The 20,589-nt window shown below is 38.2% G+C and overlaps 1 protein-coding gene across 3 annotated transcripts in view; it reads left to right on the top strand.

The window, feature by feature from the left end:
- LOC128024135 (zinc finger protein 521) overlaps positions 1-20,589 on the top strand; it is a 73,666-nt gene that overhangs the window by 7,973 nt on the left and 45,104 nt on the right. For all 3 annotated transcript variants that reach the window (XM_052610697.1, XM_052610699.1, XM_052610698.1), the window contains exon 2: positions 2,367-2,531. In XM_052610697.1, coding sequence (XP_052466657.1) covers positions 2,367-2,531 — 165 coding nt within the window. The remainder of the gene's footprint in view (positions 1-2,366; positions 2,532-20,589) is intronic.

Raw genomic sequence — 20,589 nt, 5'->3', positions numbered from 1 at the left:
CGTATTGATGAAACAGCATACACTTTTCAAAAGCTATATGTTCACTTTCACAGGAATATATATTTGCATTTTATATTTTCTTGATAGAGTTTGTCGTCCATTTTGGGGTCATGGTCACCTTCATGGTTTATTTTGTGATAATATGGACAGTGTGAGAAAAAGCAATGAAAGCTTCAGAGTGTGACTTGATGTTCTAGATGGAGAACCAAGGAGACTGTGTGAATGCTTGATTGTGTTTTAGTGAGTTCAGTAATGCTCTGCTTTGTGTGGAGGCTCGTGTGTATTCCAGGAGAGCGGTCAGATCCTCAAACGTGCCGTTATTGATATGTCTCACTGCAGTGCACATCAGTGACAGCATCTCTAGAGGATTCTCACACATCGATTGGTAAAGTTCAGTCCTTACAGCTGGTAGGTTGAAAATAATCTTAGAAATAACAGCTCGGTGCAGGTCATCTTTCATTGAGTTCGTTCACAGTTGGCTTATGTTTGACTCGTCTTTCACCAACTTGGAATAAATCTTGGTAAATGTACAATAATGTAGTATAAACTTTAACTGAAGCATCATTGATCTGAGTATTCAGATGTATTTTGCATGAAATGTGATTCTGTCACATATTAATTTACTTAAATTTGCATAGACCCTAACATTCACAGGATCTACATATTTACTGCATCTAAAACATGAATTAACAATTTTACAGACATACAGATACAGCCTCTTCAGATTAAACAAAGGATAAAACGGCAACAACAAAATGTCATCAATGCACATAAAAAGATATCTCGAAAGGCCTTATATTAGTTAAGTGTTACCATGAATTATATACTGTCATTCTATCAGACTGTGGTAAAATAGTAGAAGAATGCAGAAAACCTAGAATAATTTTTGGGAGTACCGATGAACCAGTTTGCCAAGGAGACGTGATGAGCTGTGTACAAATTTAGTTGCAATTTCTCTTGCTGGAGAGTTTTTGAGCAGCCAGGTTTTGAGTAAGTACCAGTTGTCATTTAATATAATATGAGAGAAAGCATCCAAAATTAAACGCCATACTACATACTATTGTCCTAAGATAGTAATGTGCATTCTTTAGGGGTTGCATGCTGTAAATGCATTTGCCCACTGTGCCAACCATGGCTTGGGCCCGCCACCTCTGCTTGCAGATACTGTATATTAGCACTTGTCTTTCTCTTGTTCAGAGAGAACTTGATAGAAGATAGTGAGTACAAAACTAGTTAATTCAACATGCTGCAAGTGCCCTGCCAAATCTGGTTGGCATCCATTCACAGGCTGATTGTAGACTGCACTGTTTGTATTCATCACATTCGTTCATGCTTTTGCAACAATGACCAGTTGATAGTAGCCTATATTAGGGCTGCTGGATAATTGTTAAATAGCTGATCATGATTATTTTGCTCAAAAATATAATCACAATTACAATCAGAATTATTGCACTTTCACATAAACACAAATTAAGAGTGTCAATAGGCATGGACTGCTCATGGATTTAGTCGCAGCAAACTGTGTGAAAGAAAACAGACAGGCTATATTACACTTTTATTTGAGCAGGATGTATAACATGTTTGCTGGTGTTTTCAGCTCCTCACTGTTTCTTCTATAATGTTTTCTGTGCATATGCATTTGGTTGCCAGGTTGGGAAGATTAAGTAAACCACTGGGCAGAAAATGTTTGGATTTTAGAAAAAAAAAGCTCTGATCTGATCGGAGGATTTAAAGTCTTCTGGCAACCACAATCATGAAACCTTGTTACCAATGCAAGATAATGCAAATGCCAAATGAAAATCTAAATTTTCAGGATAAATAACTAGCGGGCAAATATCACAGACTATTATGTTTAATAATTTGAGAAAAGAAATCCATTCCTGGAGGACCACAACCCAGAGTTTAATTTCCAATCACACTCATATCAGATACTGAAAAACACATGAGTGGATTTCTTCTCCATTTGGAGCGCCCCCCATATAAGACAAATGTTTTGGATCGAGCAGAAGAGCACTGAAGTTTGAGATGAACAGTCAATCAAACACATGGAGCTTTTCTTTCTCCACTTCCTCAATACACTCTCTCAAATGCTTTAAAACAAGAATGCATTGTTGTTGTCAAAGGCCAATCCATAACAATTTATCTACCACAGTGGCTAGTAGATTAAATTACCTTCAGTCGCCTGCTCATACTGAACCAAATCAATGATTTTTTTATTTTATTTTGGTAATAAAATGTAATGCAGACCAAAATCAATACAATTATTGCTGAGAATGTTGTTTTAATATGTCCGTTTGTCTTCTGGGATTATGTGAGAAAAGATCTTAAACTTCTGATGATCTTCTCTCCTACGCTTGGTCCATCAGATCCAGATGCTGCTTCTGCTGCTGAGATTGAGCCAAAGAATGAAGGAAATGGTCATCTGAGGAGCCAGATCTGTCCTGAGGGGGAGGAAGAGGAGGAGGAAGAGCAGGTGTTTGAGCTCCTGAACCCTCTCACTCCACACAAGAGTCATCAGTGTCACCTCACAGGTAAATAACAATCACGCTATATAGATACTTCTTTAAAGTACACACACAACATCACTTCAGGCTCTAGAATTGGATCATGCACGAGTCATACAGATCATTTTAAACTGTGCAGATGCACAAATTTATTGGACAAACCCCTTTAGAATGTGTGTTATATTGGAGAGTTAGCCTTAAAATTGTCAGAATTTGGAACATTGACTGATAAATGTTGACATTTATTTAATAATGTTGTACGTAGCTAAACATATCTCTTTTTTTATGATTGAATACTGAATAGTTACTATTTTTATAACATCAAAAAGGAGGACACTTTTTGCAGGATTCGTGAAGCCAGGATAAACAACGAAAAATTATCTAAAACCAGTGATAAAAAAATAAAAATTTCCATTAAGGTACAACATTTTCCCTCTTAAATTGATTTCAAGGGACACTTATTTATCTTTTTTTTTACTTTTATTATTCCACATGTTCTAACGTTATTAAATGTTTGCATCATCTTTCATGTAAACTAATATATTTAGTCAATAAATGCAATTAGAATAATGAAATAATATAGGGCTGATACAAATCAAATGAAATCAGTATCAGCAAGATCCATCTTTTGTGCTACATTTTTACTAAGTTTAATGCAGCTCAGAGTTGCCATGAATGCATTTACACTGCAGTTACATTTGCTTAAATTATGTTGTGAGATTAATGTTTTAAATGTAAAATATACTAAATATAGAACTATAAAATTATATTAAATATTAAAGTAAAACCAGTAGTATGTGTCTTAATGAGTAAGTCACTGATTCACTAAACTGCGATTCATTCAGGAATGAATCAAATGACTAGCATACGACTACTACTGCTATCTCTGCTATAAAAACATGCTGAAATAGTATGAGTAGTATACTAGTATGCAGTTTAGATTTTAGCAGCTATGGTGTGTTTATGAATGGCTTACTGAATCAATGACTCCATCATAAACGCAGAATCATTCAGCAACAAAACACCACTGTGTTGATCGACAGATGCAGTTCTTAGCAAAATAGAGCAAAACGCTCCATATTGAGTTTATTTATAGTTTATTTATATCATTATATTGAAATGATATTATTATATTGAGTTTCTTTCTTATGCTGAACATAAAATAATATATTTTGAAGAATGTGCATAACCAAACAGTTGACGTTAGCCACATTCCTCAGAATATCTTCTTTTTCTGCCTTTAACACGATGTAGATGGCGCTCAGATCTGACTTGTGTTTATGTGCAGCACCTGGTGCTTCATTGTTATTTGCATCCACTGTTTTATAGCAGTTTATCTCTTTGGAGTAAACTTACACACAAAAAAACTTTGTCACAAACCTTTGTGATTGGGTCCCTAGGATGGAGATTGGGCTTTTGTAATTCTGCGTAATTGATTTGGCTGGATTTGATCAGCGACTCCCTCTTTTAAGTCTTAATTGTTCAGTATATGAGACAGTGTTTTAAATGAGCTCCCTGTGGAGGCCAAAAAGAAGAATGTAATAGTCATTTGGGGATGGTGCATATCTGAAGAAGAGCAGGAGTGTGCAGGTGAAAGCAGGTTTATTAAAACCACGCTGCAGCGAGGAGCTCACATTCACTCTTTCTCATGTATTCACAGAATAAATTCACCACAAAAAGACTTAAACACACTCATTTATCTTCCTTTTCTTCAGAAATGACATGGGTAGTAATTAGTCTGACTGAGAGTTTTTTCGATTCTTAAGAGAACAAAACACAGTAACAGCTCTTGGTTCATTTCCACTTGCAACACACTAATAGTCATAACATACAGTTCAGTAATCACATATTCATCCGGTGACAGATTTGTTATTATAGTTAACTTTAAATAATAATAATATTTATTATTATCGCAATCCAGGCCTAAACTTGTCTTTGTGTGTGCGTCTGTGTGTGTTGCCACAGAATACAATGCAATAAAGACATGTTGTCTTTGTAATATTTTGCTGTGCTCCTTATATCAGGTAGAATATATCTGATACTTGTTTTCTGTGAATAGTGCTACAGGGAACCTTGACTAGGGGTGTGCAAAACAAATATCCGATTTTCATGAGAGAATGAGACACAAAGACAGAGGCAGTAAGAGACGTCACGTGTCGCCTCGATCAATGGCTGCCGTCGTCTCGGCCTGGTCCAGAGGAGCTTTAACACCTCTCTGTGCACTTAAGTCATGACCACTGCATTGCGTTATGGGAATAGACTGATGGATCCACCCGTGTCCCTGAAGTGATTGGACTATTGATTGTGCTAATGTAGAACTGCAGAGAGAGAAAGAGCGAGACGGCTATAGGAATGTGTCCCGCAGGACTTGCTGTCTTCCACAGGAATGGGAAAGGAAGAATGGCTGGACCCTTCAGCATTGCTCAAACTGACCCCAACCCAATGGGCTCTTTTCCCGCCGCGAGGTGCAGGGCTGAAGCACTGCGTCCCCAGAAAGGGTGTCTTTCTGCCTGGGTAAAGGATGGTAGAAGTGCTCTCCAGAGGGGGTTGGGATAGGAGTGTTTACCCCTGAAAGCTCTCGGCGTCGGTGGGGTGCTGGCTCCGGCCCGGCTGAGGATTGAGTTTCCACGGCTGGTTTCAGCATCGTGTTGGTTCAGCCCCTGCTGTCCTCAGGGAGGCTGGAAATGCAACAGCTGTCCATCTCCACATAAACACTCAGCGATACAGCTCCTCAAGGTCACCACCAGCATAAGCTTCTAACAGATTCTTGTAAACTGTTCGAAGCACGCTTATCCAGTTCAAAATAAAATCTAGCTCATTATTAAATGTAGGCTGCACCAATAAGGATTAAGCTTAAAGGAATAGTTCAACAAAAATTTTTAATTTGATGAAAATGTACTCACCCTCAGGCCATCCAAGATGTAGGTGAGTTTGTTTCTTCATCAGATTTGGAGAAATGTAGCATTGCATCAGTGTCTCATCAATGGATAGTCTTGAGTGAATGGGTGCCGTCAGAATGAGAGTCTGATAAAAACATCACAATAATCCTCACCACTCCAGTCCATCAGTGAACATCTGGAGAAGACAAACACTGAAAGAAATCCAGCATTAAGAGGGTTAAACTTTAAACTGTTGCTTCGGGCTAAAATATGAGTCCTCTATCCAAAGTTGTCTCATCTGAATCAGGAGAGAAATTTGTATGTGAAAGACAACAGGAATTGGACTCTTTCACTGGAAAAAGTGTTACGGACTCAAAATTTGGTCAGTAATTATGGTTTAAAGTTAAAACGTCTTAATGCTGGATTTGTTTCAGCTTTTGTCTTTTCCAAATGTTAAGTGATGGACTGGACTGCTGTGGATTATAGTGATGTTTTTAACAGCTGTTTGGACTCTAATTGTGACGGCACCCATTCACTGCATAGCATCCAGGTGAACTATAAATTAAAGTTAATCTAAAAAATATTCCATTATAAAAAAAAAAAAAATGGTTTACATTTTAAAAAAGTTCAAATAAACAGGAAAAAGACCTCCCATTATCTTTTGAGAGTGAACTATGCATTTAGAGTCTAATACAGGAGTAAGGTTAGGGAAATAGTGTAAATTGGTAATGGATCTGATGAACCCACTGGCTGAGGATCCATTTGTGAGGGGTTTATTGATAAAAGTTAATGCAGTATATGGTGGACTATGAAGTACACAAATCAAAGTGCAGACAGGCTTATGAAATAATACTCCAATAAAAGTGTAAGTACTCCTGTCTACCTTTAAATGTATACTTTAAGTGCTATGGTTTATTTCAGATTAATTTCATATTCTGTGTTCTAGTGCTGCGGTTTAAAAAGAGAGAAGAGTCTAATGTGACTGGCACACAGAGAGCTTTAATAGACCAGAGCTCAGTTTGACTTTATGAGTCGTCAGTATGAACATTAAACATTTATGACTCCATCTGTAAGTTATCAAATGTTTCCTTTTGTTAGCAAAATCAAAAGCTATACCATATCAAATCAAGTGTGCTTGTGTAGGCAATAAACTGTATTAAAAATGGTTAAAAATCAGTAAAACTATAAATAATTTAGTTTAAAACTCCTACAGCAGCATAAGAAATAATTATTTTAAAAAAAAGTGCAAGGTGTAAATAATTTAGGATATCGCTGTAAGTAATGAGGATCTAAAAAAATAAAAACACATAAAAAGAGCTCTTATACAACCCCTTTCACAGCATTTGATGATTTAGCATGCAAACATAATCTAAATTTGATTTACAAGAAATATGAAAATCTTCTAAATGTAATGCATGCTCTCATTATTGTAAGAAAATTACATTAATTAAAACAACGAACTTATAAAAGTGGTTCCTGCTGGCTGCATACATGCATACATGTATTTTGCAGTGATGTAATAATAATAAGAAGCACTTCTTCTGGTACTCCAGTGTCTTTTATTCCAATATAAGAAAACATTTCTGGAATCTGCATCTGAAATAGCATTTAGGGCATGGATTCATTTCAACTGCAGGTACAGATGCATAAATAGGCTTAATGATTTGTTATTAACATAAAACGTTGAATAATGATATTTGAAATAATTTTATACATGGAAAACAAAATTGTCGAAATGTGAAAATAAAACCGGCAGTAGGTGACAGCAAGTGAATGTTAATGAGTGAGTCATTGAGATTCAACCGATTCATTCAAACGACTGATTCATTCAGAAACAAAGCGTTTGACCTTGTTAATGAGTGAATCACTGAGTTATTTATTCAACCGATTCATTCAAAAAGCTGACTCCTTTAATAAGTAAACACCATCCATTGTTCAGAGAGACAAACAGTGCTGTGATCTTTGTTTGGAACTACTTTCGTTGGCAAAATTGAGCAAAAACAAGTAATATTATGCCTAAAATGTTAGTCACTTATTGCTTCACTGAACTTGTATAAGATTATTATTAAATGTGTTCATGGATCTGCAGAAAAACTGTACACTTTGTGTGATATAAATTAAGTTAAGTAGGCCTACATTAAATTATATAAATATAAAAAGCATACAGAAGAATTATTGCCGTCTACAATTTAGGAAGCCTGGAATATTGAGTTTTAATAGATTAATAAATGAATGTGCGTGCACTCTGTGTGTGATTCAGTGAAATAGCCCACGATAACGTCACATTGCACTTGTGTATCACCCACCCCAGACTCGACTTGAGTGGAAAAGAGTCTAACTTGAAAACGCCAGACCACTGATTCATCAAACCTGCTTTCCTGCAGTCTGTGTTCTTCTGACTATTTTGTAGTAAGCAACGAATATATTTACAGGAAATGTATCGGAGTAAAAGTTGCCTGAAATATAAAAACTCAATTAAAGTAAAGATACTGCCAAAAAAGTACTGTAACAAAGTATATTTTTTCTTTACATTACAACACTGGTATTTTGCTATTATAAGAACTTCTTCAATTAATCAAATTCATGTGCACTTTGACCTTCAAGTTCAAATGATTATTGGAGTACAATTATCCTACAATTTTTATTTAATTCAGTGTTACTTTCCTTTTTTATTATTATTATTTGGGAAGTTCAGTTTGTGGAGTAAAAATAGTTTCAAAGTAAATCTTAAAACATTTTATTTTCAGTGTAGTTTGAACTGATAGACTGCTTGGTAGTTTCCGATTTAAGCTCTGCCGACTTCCAGCTTTGTCAAAAAATGTAAAAAAAAAAAAAAAATCATGGTATTTTCGATTTATTTTCGAAGCATCATTATGCATCATTACTTTCTAAAAAATGCCCAACCGAAGTTTATAGCACGACAGATGATTTCTACTGATTTTCTACCAAGCTGAAGGATCTTCGGCCTCTGCTAGTGTTTTTCAGTGTCAAGTCAATGAACTCATCATTGATGGACTCATCAGTTCAACAATTCGAAAGGGAGTTATCTTGCGCTTGGCAGTGTTATAATGAATGTTTATCTGAATGTGTGCCACAGTCTCAGGGTGTTCAGTGCCGCCCATGTTAAAGCCAAAGTGTCATTATATATTCAAAGAAGCTCCAGTCTCAGGAGCCATATCTATTTCTCTTCCTCGCTCTCCCTCTTTCTGTCTCCTGAGCATCCTATCTTGCTCCATATAAACTATTCATTGAGCTTTGTCTACCAGCCATGGCTCATCTCTGTAGAGTCGCAAATATAGGAAAAAACAGGTGAGCTATTGTTCTTGTTGTCTTTCTGGACTTAAGCCAATGGACAAAGAGTTTCCACTTTGCTTCCTCTAGAGTGCATCAGTGCCCACCCACTTTTTCAGTGGCGTTTGTTCCAGAAGCATTTTTCCCATTAGTTTTTTCCCATATGGATCTTAAAACCTTTGATTTGAAGCAAAAAAGTAAATGAAAATCAGACACAAAGCTACAGTGCAAGAAAGAACTATAATTTATAAAATGGAAAGAACTATAATTCTATGAAACATTGCAAATCTAATCTAAAATAGAAATATAAACATATTAATTTAAAGGTGTTTTGAAAGCACAGGTGGCTGACTCAATTATTTCATGGGTGGAGCTAAAGATCTCTTTAGGTGGACTTTGTTTGCTGCAACTCTCTAATTGGCAGAATTTTCTGTATAGAATCATGGATAATGTAATTTTTTCACCATAAATTCAGCTATTAAAGGGGGGGGGGGGGGGGGGGTGAAATGCTATTTAATACATACTGAGTTTTTTACACTGTTAAAGAGTTGGATTCCCATGCTAAACATGGACAAAGTTTCAAAAATTAAGTTGTACGTTTGAAGGAGTATTTCTGTTCCAAAAATACTCCTTCCGGTTTGTCACAAGTTTGGGAAAGTTTTTTTCGAGTATGGCTCTGTGTGACGTTAGATGGAGCGGAATTTCCTTATATGGGTCCTGAGGCACTTCTGCCGGAAGAGCGCACTCCCGTATAGCAGAGCACTGAGAGCACAACAGACTTCACTGATCAGAGCGAGAGCGTCTCGAAATGTCACAAAAGAAGTGTGTTTTTGGTTGCCAGGGCAAGACAACCCTGCACAGATTACCAAAAGAGAAACAGCATTAAGGGACCAGTGGATGGAGTTTATTTTTACAGAGCATCAACGGAGTTGTGCAAGTGTTTGTGTTGTTCCCTGCATTTCGAAGATGCTTGTTTTACAAACAAGGCCCAGTTTGACGCCGGATTTGCACATCATTTATTTCTTAAGGATAATGCAGTCCCAACAAAAAAGGGTCACGATCGTGTGTTAGAACCGCATGCAGTGAGTAAAACTGCTTCAAATATCTCTGTGTTGTTAACTTAGCTATCGGCGCGTAAGCACATCAAGTAAACAACATGCGATGATGTCATCAAACTGCACTTTTCACATGTACAGCTTAAAAAAAAAAAAAAAAGACGACATAAAGTGGAACTTTAGTCATTTTCCAAAACCGCTAAGCAAATATATACAGTTTCAGTACATACCACATAGAGACGCATTTGCTGATGCTGCTCTTGTTCAATTTCAGCCTCTGGATCTGTGTCACAGCTTCCAAACGCTCTCAACGCAAAAGCTTACTGGCGCTCGTTATTCTTTAGCTCCACCCACACGTCACTTCTCACTTCTCGAGCCGGTCGTGTTTTTCCGAGAAAAATCGGTACAGACTATCTTACTCTTATAAATATAATAAAAATAAAGACTTTTTGGAGTTATGAAGGATGCAGTTCTACTGTATAGGTACTCAAGTATTGAGTGAAAACGAGCATTTCACCCCCCATTTAAACATTATTATTTTAAAAAATAAGTTTAATTAATGTAAATATATGGGTTTGACAAAAGCATATACAATCAATTAAAAACCTCACAACTCACAATAGGCCAATTTCCTTATTGAGAAAATAAATTGAGTTTTTATTTCTGAAACCTGACTGTTGCACACTATTAGCAGAATCTTTATCAAAAAAAAAAAAAAAAAAAAAAAAAAAAAAAAAAAATTATATGTGAGTGACGTGACATTCAGCCCAGTATGGTGACCCATACTCAGAATTTGTGCTCTGCATTTAACCCATCCAAAGTGCACACATACAGAGCAGTGAACACACACACACACACACACTGTGAGCACACACCCGGAGCAGTGGGAAGCCATTTATGCTGCAGCGCCCGGGGAGCAGTTGGGGGTTCAGTGCCTTGCTCAAGGGCACCTAAGTCGTGGTATTGAGGGTGGAGAAACTGTACATGCACTCCCCCTACCTACAATTCCTGCCGGCCCAAGACTCAAACTCACAACCCTTCGATTCGACCCTCTAGCCATTAGGCCACGACTTCCCCTTAAATGTAAATGCACCAATTCTGAGTATGGGTTACCAAACCTCACGACTTTCAGTGGGCAGTCATTTATGCTGCAGCGCCCGGGGAGCAGTTGGGGGTTCAGTGCCTTGCTAAAGGGCACCTAAGTCGTGGTATTGAGGGTGGAGAGACTGTACATGCACTCCCCCTACCTACAATTCCTGCCGGCCCAAGACTCAAACTCACAACCCTTCGATTATTATTATATATATATATATATATATATATATAAAAACAAACATATATATATGTAGCCTAGTGGTTAGAGAGTTTAACTGAGAGTTTTGATCAGTAAGTAGAATAACTGAATTAATTTCATACTTTGTACAAATTTGATAGCGTCACAATCTGTTTATTGACTCATTGGATATTAGAAAACAGATTTTCACCCTGTGAAACATTGTTGAACAGACACTACAACATTTGAATAAAAAGTGAAAAGGCAATCATAAGACAAGGTGTTTATTTTCGATATTGTTGATTGGCTGTTTAATTTATTGTAAGGTGGGACGTATTTAACTAGAGCCACCATATTGGGTTTTTCAATTTCTCCCATTTATTGAGATACCAGTGTTCCCCTTTAAGGGAACTCATGCTGCATCCTCTAGCGAGACTATGGGGGATTGCCACCAGTATGACCAGTGTCTGAAGCATGTGTAAAACTAATCCAATCCCACTGGCCCATGTAGCCTGGACATCACTAACATCCGGGAACACAATATCTATGCGTTATGTGTCTTGGTGAGGAAAACACGTGTTCGGTGCTCAAGTTCCCTGAATGCGCTCATTGTGCTCCGTTCATGCTCTGTTCATGTTTTTCCCTCTTTTCGACAGATGAGGGACAAGCAACTGTCTCTCGCAGTTTGGGTTGCACTGCTACTGAGGCATGATGTAGACTCAGATCATGGGGTTCGCAGGTTGAGCTTGCAGAAAAGTTTGAGAAGGATATGGACCTTCTGCTGTAAGCTCGAGTCTTCAGTGAGCTTCAGACACACTTTGACTTGGGTCATCTGATTCCATGGATAGCGCTACATTGGGCTCATCTAGTGAGAGTAAGGACATGGATGTGGTTGGTGATGGGGATGAAAGTGAGAGCACTGAAACTTCCCAACTTGATTCAAGCTTGATTTAGTCTGGTTACGATCATGGGACAGACCATATTCAGCTGCGCCGCACAGCAGATTTGGCTCTTTGTGCCACTAAACAGACTACTGCTGCCATTGGGTATACAATGGCAACAATTGTGGCTGCGGAGAGGCATTTGTGGTTATATATTACAGACTTTGGGAGAAAGGAGAAAGCCCTTGTTCTTGATGCTCTGCTTTCACCTTCTGGGCTTCTGGTTGAGAAGTTCAAGGAGGTGAAAAAGCAGTCCTCACGGTCCCAATTCTTCCTCTATAAAACCTCTGAGGGGGTCGGTCCATCTCAATCTGAGAATCATAGGTAGGATCAGAAGTATTGCGTGGCCACTCATGCCCCTCCTCCTTTTAGGAATTGGATGTAGAGGTGGGCGAGCGCTAAGAGGAACTGAGTGGATCTCAGGAAGGTATCGGAAGAGAATCGTTCCTATTCTAAAATGCGCTCTAATTCTAAAACCTTTTGATGCTTAGGATTTTAAGTAGATGTTCTACTTCCCTTTACCCCTTAAAGTGCCCATACATTATGCAATTTAAAAAATGTAAGTTAATACAAGTGTTTTTTTGTTGTTGGATGAGATTGTAAACAATTTGTAAAGTTGGAAAGCCAAAAGTGCATGATAAAGTTCTGTCATAACAACTCTCGGAGGGATTGGCATGGTAATGTACATGACAATGTTAATGTATTTGATCTTGGTGGAATAGATCTGCTACGCTGCTGCTGCGGCAGAGCAAGTACAGATACTTACTACTGCCAATACATCCACAACATGCTGCTGTGTGTATGTAAGCTATTGCAAATATAACATGCATGAAAGAACCCCGATATAGCATACATGAATCCCCTCGTGGCAGATCTATACAGGTGGAGCTGGGGAAGGAGAAGGGTTTTTGAAGCAAGCTGCAACTGCTACGGTAAACTCTAGTCAAATATTTAAATGCTGAGCAGCGAGCTCATTGGCTACTGATACAGGAGAGAACCAATCAGCTGTGCCATGTGATAATGATGTCATTAGGTCAGACTGAGTTAGACCTCTCAGACTGCACCATCTAGAGTTACATGCCAGAACTCTGTATTTATTGTCTCCTAAAAGAAAGAGTGGACTAACGAGTCATTAGTAATTTCAAATCCCACTTCCATGATGGCTACACATCACAGGGTAACACATTGCAGGATTCACAAAATGCTTGTATTTGAAAGATGGCTCAGTACCTAGTTTATTTGGACCAACTGGCTCCACTGAATCACATCCTGTAAGTATAATAAATAATAGATGTAAATTTTTTCTATTGAGCGTTCAAAATACAGAACTATGGCAATGGGTGTATAGTTTAGAATAGGGGAGGTTTAGAGAGATTGAATCTTAAAAATGGCTTCAAAAGAATCATTTGAGAATCGCTGGAAAAAGAGGTTATATTAAATGCATATTTTGAGAAAACAAAACAGTTGATTTTGCATCCAGGTAGACCTATTGAAGGAGCCTCTCAAAACAACATCAGGAACCTTAATCGGGGCACTTTAAACTTATTCAGGTAGTAGGGGTGGGCTACAGGTTATTTAAAGGTCCCATTCTTCGTGATCCCATGTTTTAAACTTTAGTTAGTGTTTAATGTTGTTGTTAGAGTATAAATAATATCTGTAAAATTCTAAAGCTCAAAGTTCAATGCCAAGCAAGATATTTTATTTAACAGAGTTCACCTACAAAAAACGACCCGTTTGGATTACATCCCTCTACTTCCTGCAGTAATGACGTCACTAAAACAGTTTTTTGACTAACCTCCGCCCACATGAATACCCAAAAAAGGGGGCGTGGTCTTGTTGCGCTCCGACGGAGAAGAGGAAGAACTGCGTTTGTGTTTGTCGCCATGTCGTCGAAACGCTGTTATTTTCATCTCGAGTCCAATCACCTTTGTTTGGCCTTCCCAGGGACGCTGTACTTAGAGATCAATGGCTACAATTTATGTTTAACTCGGTTCCCGAAAATTATAATCCACATGTAAAACTATGTGCAGCTCATTTTGCTGAAGACAGCAAGCTTCCTCAATCTCAAACAGTTTAATGCTGGATTCGCACAAAGATAATTCTTGAAAGATGGAGCAGTTCCCTCTTTGTCTGGAGAAGGTGTTGTTTATGGACCACAACTGGTAAGTGTATTTGTGACCCGTCACGGAAACCAGTGACACAAGTCGGCAGCACAACTTTCGAGCAAAATGAGAAAGAAGCGTTTTTTTTCTTCAAAATTGGTGATTTTCGTTTTTTTTGCAGAATCTGTTAGTTGAGATCACATAGAAGCCTCTCCGTGTTTGAGATAGCAGTATTGGTATATTTAAAAGCGTATATTTTTGAGGTTGAAATCAGCTTGTTTGTCGGAGATTCTAGCATGCAGTAGTGGCGTTTCATTGTCTGTCTGTATTTCCATACTGGATAAGCCGGCTTTTGTTTCTTTTGTTATTGCCCTCGCCCTCCGAGGGAAGCGTGGCTACTTAGTATGCAGCGCTCTGGCCGGCTCTAGCTGATATCAAAATTCAATGAAGATGGACGCCCCAAAGATGAACGCAGATGAGCTGAACCATGGCCGTTACACCGAAAATGTTTTGAAGTACTTTAAGACAAGCCGGATGCTTATAAACAAGCGCTCACTGATTCTGAAGACGATCTGAGCGACGATGAAAGCGGCATAATAAGACTGTAATATCCCTAATCTACAACTGAGCGAAGATGATGATGAGGAAGAATGTATTCCCCTTTATTATTAATAGGATGTGGTCTGATTTTTCCCGTAGTGTCTGTCGTTGCTATGCAGGGGGTATGGCTTATCTAAATGAGATGTAAATGAGCCCCATTGTTACTCACAGCAGTGAGAACTGCACAATCTTTAAAGGATATTTTCTGCTTTTTGAGCTTTTTTGAGTGCCTACCTTCAAATGGCCACAACTTCTCCAAATATTATCATTTCCATGTGTTACACATCGTTGGAAAGCTTGGAGACACTTTCAGAATCTGTGAATAACTCAAAATGCCCCAGAACCGACTTGTGTCCCTACTTTCCGTGATTGTTCACATTTTATTATTTAAGTTGGTGCGTTTAACAGTTTCTGTAACTTATTACACAAAGGACAATGCTGTTTAGCTTTGTTAACTAGATGTTAGGGCTGTGCAAAAAAATCAAATGAGATTTTTCATGCGCATCTCATCAGTAAAAACGCTCCTGTGATTATAAGTACATCTCCAGCATGTGCGTTCTTTTATTGTATATGGTTCAGATCAGGATTGCCAGGTTTTCAAAACAAATCCTGCCCACTTGCTTTTCAAAACTAGCCTAATCGCGTTACCAAGGAGGGCAGCGCGTGCTAAGCTGGTGTCGAATCACAACACAGGAACCGCAGGCACAATCAGAACTCGTTAGGTATTTCTGAAGGAGGGACTTTATAGAATAAAGAGGTCATCAGCCCGTTTTTATGACAGTGAAAACATACAGATAGGTGAATCGTGTGAAAAACACTGTTTTTTTTATACACGCAAAAAATGAACACGTTATATTGCGCACTGTAAACATAATCAAAGCTTCAAAAAAGCACGAAAAACGGGACCTTTAAATGGGCAGTCCCCCTTGGCCCTGCATGCTGCTTTGGCTCAATTTAACATGGTCTTCTTAGAACAGCTGTTCTTAATGGGATATCCCTCCTGATTGGTGGGGTTCCTCATGGAATCAGTGGCTTGGGCACTTTCGGAGGGAAGATTAGGTGTATGTCGGTCACTTCCCTTGGTTCTCTCTCACCAGGGGAACAGGCATGCACTACAGCATGGCTTTGTGGGCAATCTGTTCTTCATAGTGTCCACTACAGGATGCAGCGCAAGTTCTCTATAAAGGAAACATCTTGGGTTACGCATGTAACCATGGTTAGGGCTTGTCTGTCAAATGACTTTTTGATGCTCTTGAAGGAATTTATTAGCAAAATGCATTTCCATCTCCCATTATTCGCATTAACTGTTTTTTTCGCACAAGTCAAAAACCACTGAGCGTAAAACCTTTTTTGCAAATTTAGGCATTTTTATTTGAAATTCAGCATTTCGATTCTGAAGCGATACTTCAAAATGCACATAAAAGCAGGTTGATGGAAACCCAGCTATTGTCTCTGATTGATTGCATGGCTTTCTTGCAATGAAAATGTATCACAAGGCATGAATTATTGATGAATAAAAGTTTAAGTCTAGTCCAGTGGAATATAAGTGAGTTCATGGGAAATTGGTTGATTGTTTTTTTTTTACATTGTGAAGGCAGAATAATTATACAAATCCAAGAACCTTCAAAACAGACTATAAGAAATCTCGCCAAAGAGGTTTTTGTGATATAAATGGCGTATTAAAAACACATTATGGCATCTTAATTGTAATTTACAGTACAAATGGAGGACCTATCCTGACTGAGGGACTTGATTCATCCACGTTAATGGTTGTTCATACATCTGAATTGAATCATTTCAAAGTACTGTATGTTATACATTTGATGAAAAGTACACACCTTGAGCATTAATAAAATGTGTTCTATAAGTATGCATAAGTATTTAATATGAATACTTGTATATTTGTATTTTTGACCATTTCTGATCTTGTAAAACCCTGACTGAATTCTCATCAGATCACAATGCAGTGTTTAATAGTTTATATACCAGACCTCAGATGTTAATTATTTAATTAGTGACACAAATTGCCAGACGTGGAAATGTATCAAAATCAACTGGGCCTTCACTGAAAACATACCAGGCTTAAATCTGGAAATCCTGCCCTTGCACCACCCATTCATTTTAGTTGCCCTTTCTAACTTCAAAACACAAAGTCCCAGCTAACTGCTAAAATATCAGGAGAGAATACTTTGCAACATTCAAAAACTCATTTTTTCGAATGCAATCCAGCAGCTCCATTCCAAATCCAGCTCAACACATTTGTCAACTGGCTCCTTGTCCCAGATGTTTGTGCTCTCTCTGAGTTTTCTTGTACGGCTGGAAGCTGTAGTAAGTATTAAATGTTTATAAGTCTGTGTCTAGTCGAGACTGAGCTGGTTTGACATGCGACTGCAGATGAAGAAAACAACTGAAAAACAGTTCCACCAGTCTGCCCGTATTGTAGAAGAATCAAGGCTAATGTTTAATTTTTCCACTTTATACTCTGTAAAGCTTTTATTGGTCAGAGACGTGGTCATAACATGCATGGGTCAAACAATGGCAAACAGGTATATAGAGGGTAAGACACAAAAATAATCCTAGGGCATGCATGGGTCTTCAATGAGCGAATAATATCCATACAGGGTAATCCAAAGGGTAAATGCAAAAATATAAAAGCAAGAATCAAAACCAGGTAAACAATCCAAAACAAAACACGAAGGCAAGACAAAGCAGGAAACAAGACAACATGGCTAAACAATACTCAGCAGTGAATGATGATGTGAGACTGAGTTATATACTGACAGGATAATGAGGTAACAATGAGGGATGAGCTAATCAATTATATCAGAAACTAAAAAGATGGGCAAAGGAACAAGGGAACACAGAAACAAAGGGGAACAAGAACATTTCAAAATAAGAGTCCACAAAACCAGGACAGGGGAACATAGACTGGGATACTGACACTATGGATAGCATTTAGCTAGCTAGCAGGAGTTATTTGGCAACATAAGTTTGGCAACATAAAGAAAACGGCACATCCTGATGTTGGGATTATTATGCAGTAATGTTTGTCTGACAGTGCATTCCCCCATACCCTAGTTTTCAGGACTTTAGTTTTTATATCTTCTAGAGAAAATATGCTACTTGAGCATAGGTGAATTTGCCTAATGGGCTATAAAAAATGTCCTTTAATATTTGTATTGCATGCCAATAATTTATAAAAGTCACTTAAAACCATGCTATATTGAACTAAACTCTGATGCACACAATGCCTTATATATCAGAGCAGACTACTCAGTAAAACATGATAACCTGAAATAGTAACAGCTTTGTCCTACGTCACCAAAATGACTTGTTTATTTAATCTCATTTGATCAGGTTAGTTTATTAATATGAATTAATATTTTTATATAACAACAAAAAAGTTATAAACTATTTAAATGTCTCCACATGAACCCTGATTGTTTCTTGACATCCAGTCTCTGTAATAGTTGTCTTTTTCTTTCATCACTAACTTTATTTTTGTCATCTTTCCACTGTGCCATTATGTTTATGTTTGTCTGTTATTGCATTTTTGTAACATGTATTACTGTTAAAAGCTAATAAAAATCATAAATGACAGAAATTGATATAGCAATTCTCCGATATTAGTACCTAGTAGCTGCTGAAATTGGATTGGCTGCTGCCAGCCGTTTTTTTTTGGTTTGAAAAAAGTGCATGTGATTATTATAGTGGCACCTACTAACTGCATGGATGTGTGTATGAACACCTGGGTAGTGGGTGGGACCTAGAAGGTTTTGGGGCTTTAATTTTCCAGCACATTTGGTGCCTGGACCCTTCAATCAATGGGGAATAACCAGATCAAAAGAAAATGTAGAAATTAGATTTAAATACGCCACTAATTCAACAAAACCAATTTTTGTCTGTATATCTCTCACTGGACTCTGGAGTAATGACTGATGCTGCAGATCTCCAATTTGCTGCTCATGATTGCTATAGATAGTGTTTGAGTTTGATTTTAAAATTCACCATCTTCAGTGTATTTTTATGTCTTAAACCTCCCTTTCCATCTGTGAGTTGCTGCCGATGTGTCCCGATTTGTTAATGTACATCAGTCTTTTCTTTCATTTCTCCTGTTTCGTCTTCTCTCTCCTGTGGCCTGTTCGGTATTCTGCTCTTGTCCTGCATTGAGTGATTTTGCTCAGACACGTCTAGCCCTAGGTAAAGGCTCCCCGGAGAGCGTGCTCTCAACCCCTGGGTCGCTGCATCATGAATACATTATGATACGCCATTTTCATTCGGTTGCCACGACAGCACTTTCTGAGCCAGCGGCTGATGAAGATGGTGTCAATACTGCTCACTTATGGTCCTCAATCAGACGGCAGACTCTATAGATTTTCCATTGTCATTTTGACAGCGTTTGCATGTTGTGCTGTATCCCTGTTCCTATACCTTTAAGAAACCTGCTTTGTTTACAGTCAGTTTTCCATTGTCTTTTTTTAAGCGTATGTATAAAACATGGCTCCTCAGGTAGAGGACGTTGTCCTGTAAATGGCCAGTGTGTGCACGCACCGAACACTTCACTGAGCAATCTGTCAGCATGTCAGCAACACATGTTTTGTAAAAAGCTTCCAGTGGCAGCCAGACCAGAGAGGAAATGCTCCCCTCTCTCTCTCTCTCTCTCTCTCTCTCTCTCTCTCTTTGTGGTGGGTTTTCTAATGCTCGTATGTTCAGCCCAGAGCCGTCTCTCTCCTCCTCCTCTGAACTTCAGAAATTTGAACTGCGAGACCCTGGGGGGACTTCCAGCTCTTTTCTTTTTCTTCTTTTTCTGCTACTTCTTCCTCTCTCGCTCGGATGAAATGGTGGAGATATATTGTAGCCGGTCCCCAAGCGGTCTTCTCTAATACCTGAATTTCTATAGAAATTGGAAATTACCGGCAGGATCCTTCGGGGACTGTTTTATCTGCAGCAGTATGAGGGAGGCCAGAGCGGCGGGGAGGTGAACACATGGCTGAAATGAAGCAACGTCTGAATGATGGGGGCCGCGGGGCTTGGGCTCGTCTGTGGGTGGGGAGTCTTCACATGAAGGGCTCTTGTTTAATAAACTTTCAGCACTGTATCATGGGTAGACAGCTCAACAAATACCAGTCTGTGTTGCCTTTTGTCTGTGCTGCAGCTTTATGTGTGTTTCTTCGAATTATTCAATGTTTTGCAGGCATCTCTTCCTGCACAACAGCAGTAGTTTGTTTAGGTGCAGTGCATGTCTGGATGGCTGCTGCGTCTTGACTCAAAACAGTTCCTGCCGTGTTAGTGAATGCTGCTGTATTTAGCAGCGCTTGCATTATTAGGCTTCTCTTGTCCATACAGAGGTTTCACACACTTTTGTCAGTACAATAAGTTTATGTTGCATATCATTGCTATGAACTGAGTTATACATAAATGAAATATTTGCAAACAGACCTGGAACTGGGATGTGCAACTTCAGATCTTGGAGTACCACTGTCCTGCAGAGTTTAGATCCTATCCTAATCAGACACTCCTGTCTGTCATTTTTTATTTATTAATCCTTCGAAGACTATGAATTAGAAAACTAAATGCATCACAGTGGCTCGACGAAGGCTGCATCCTTTATTTCCAGAGCCATGTAGAAAAGAGTAGGTTTATATTGTAAACGTAAGTATTAGGTTTCAACCAGTGTTGAGGAAGTTACTTTAAAAAAGTAATTCATTACTGATTACTAATTACATCATCAATATTATATTTAAATTACTTTTTGAAATACTCAAGAAGTAACTTAATTATTCGAATCGTTAATTACTTCATAAAATCCCCTATAAAGCTTGATACATAGAAATTAATCTCAACTTTTTCAGTTTGAGTTAAACATGGAATAGTTTAGCATTTTAGCTTTAAAACAACTGTAATACTTAAGCATTTTAATAAAAATGTAATCACCTTTAGTTCT

Source organism: Carassius gibelio, chromosome A2 (genome assembly GCF_023724105.1).
Source record: "Carassius gibelio isolate Cgi1373 ecotype wild population from Czech Republic chromosome A2, carGib1.2-hapl.c, whole genome shotgun sequence".
Classification (NCBI taxonomy): Eukaryota; Metazoa; Chordata; class Actinopteri; order Cypriniformes; family Cyprinidae; genus Carassius; species Carassius gibelio.
The sequence above is the reverse complement of the archived record's forward strand: the minus strand, read 5'-3'. Positions and strand labels throughout refer to the sequence as shown.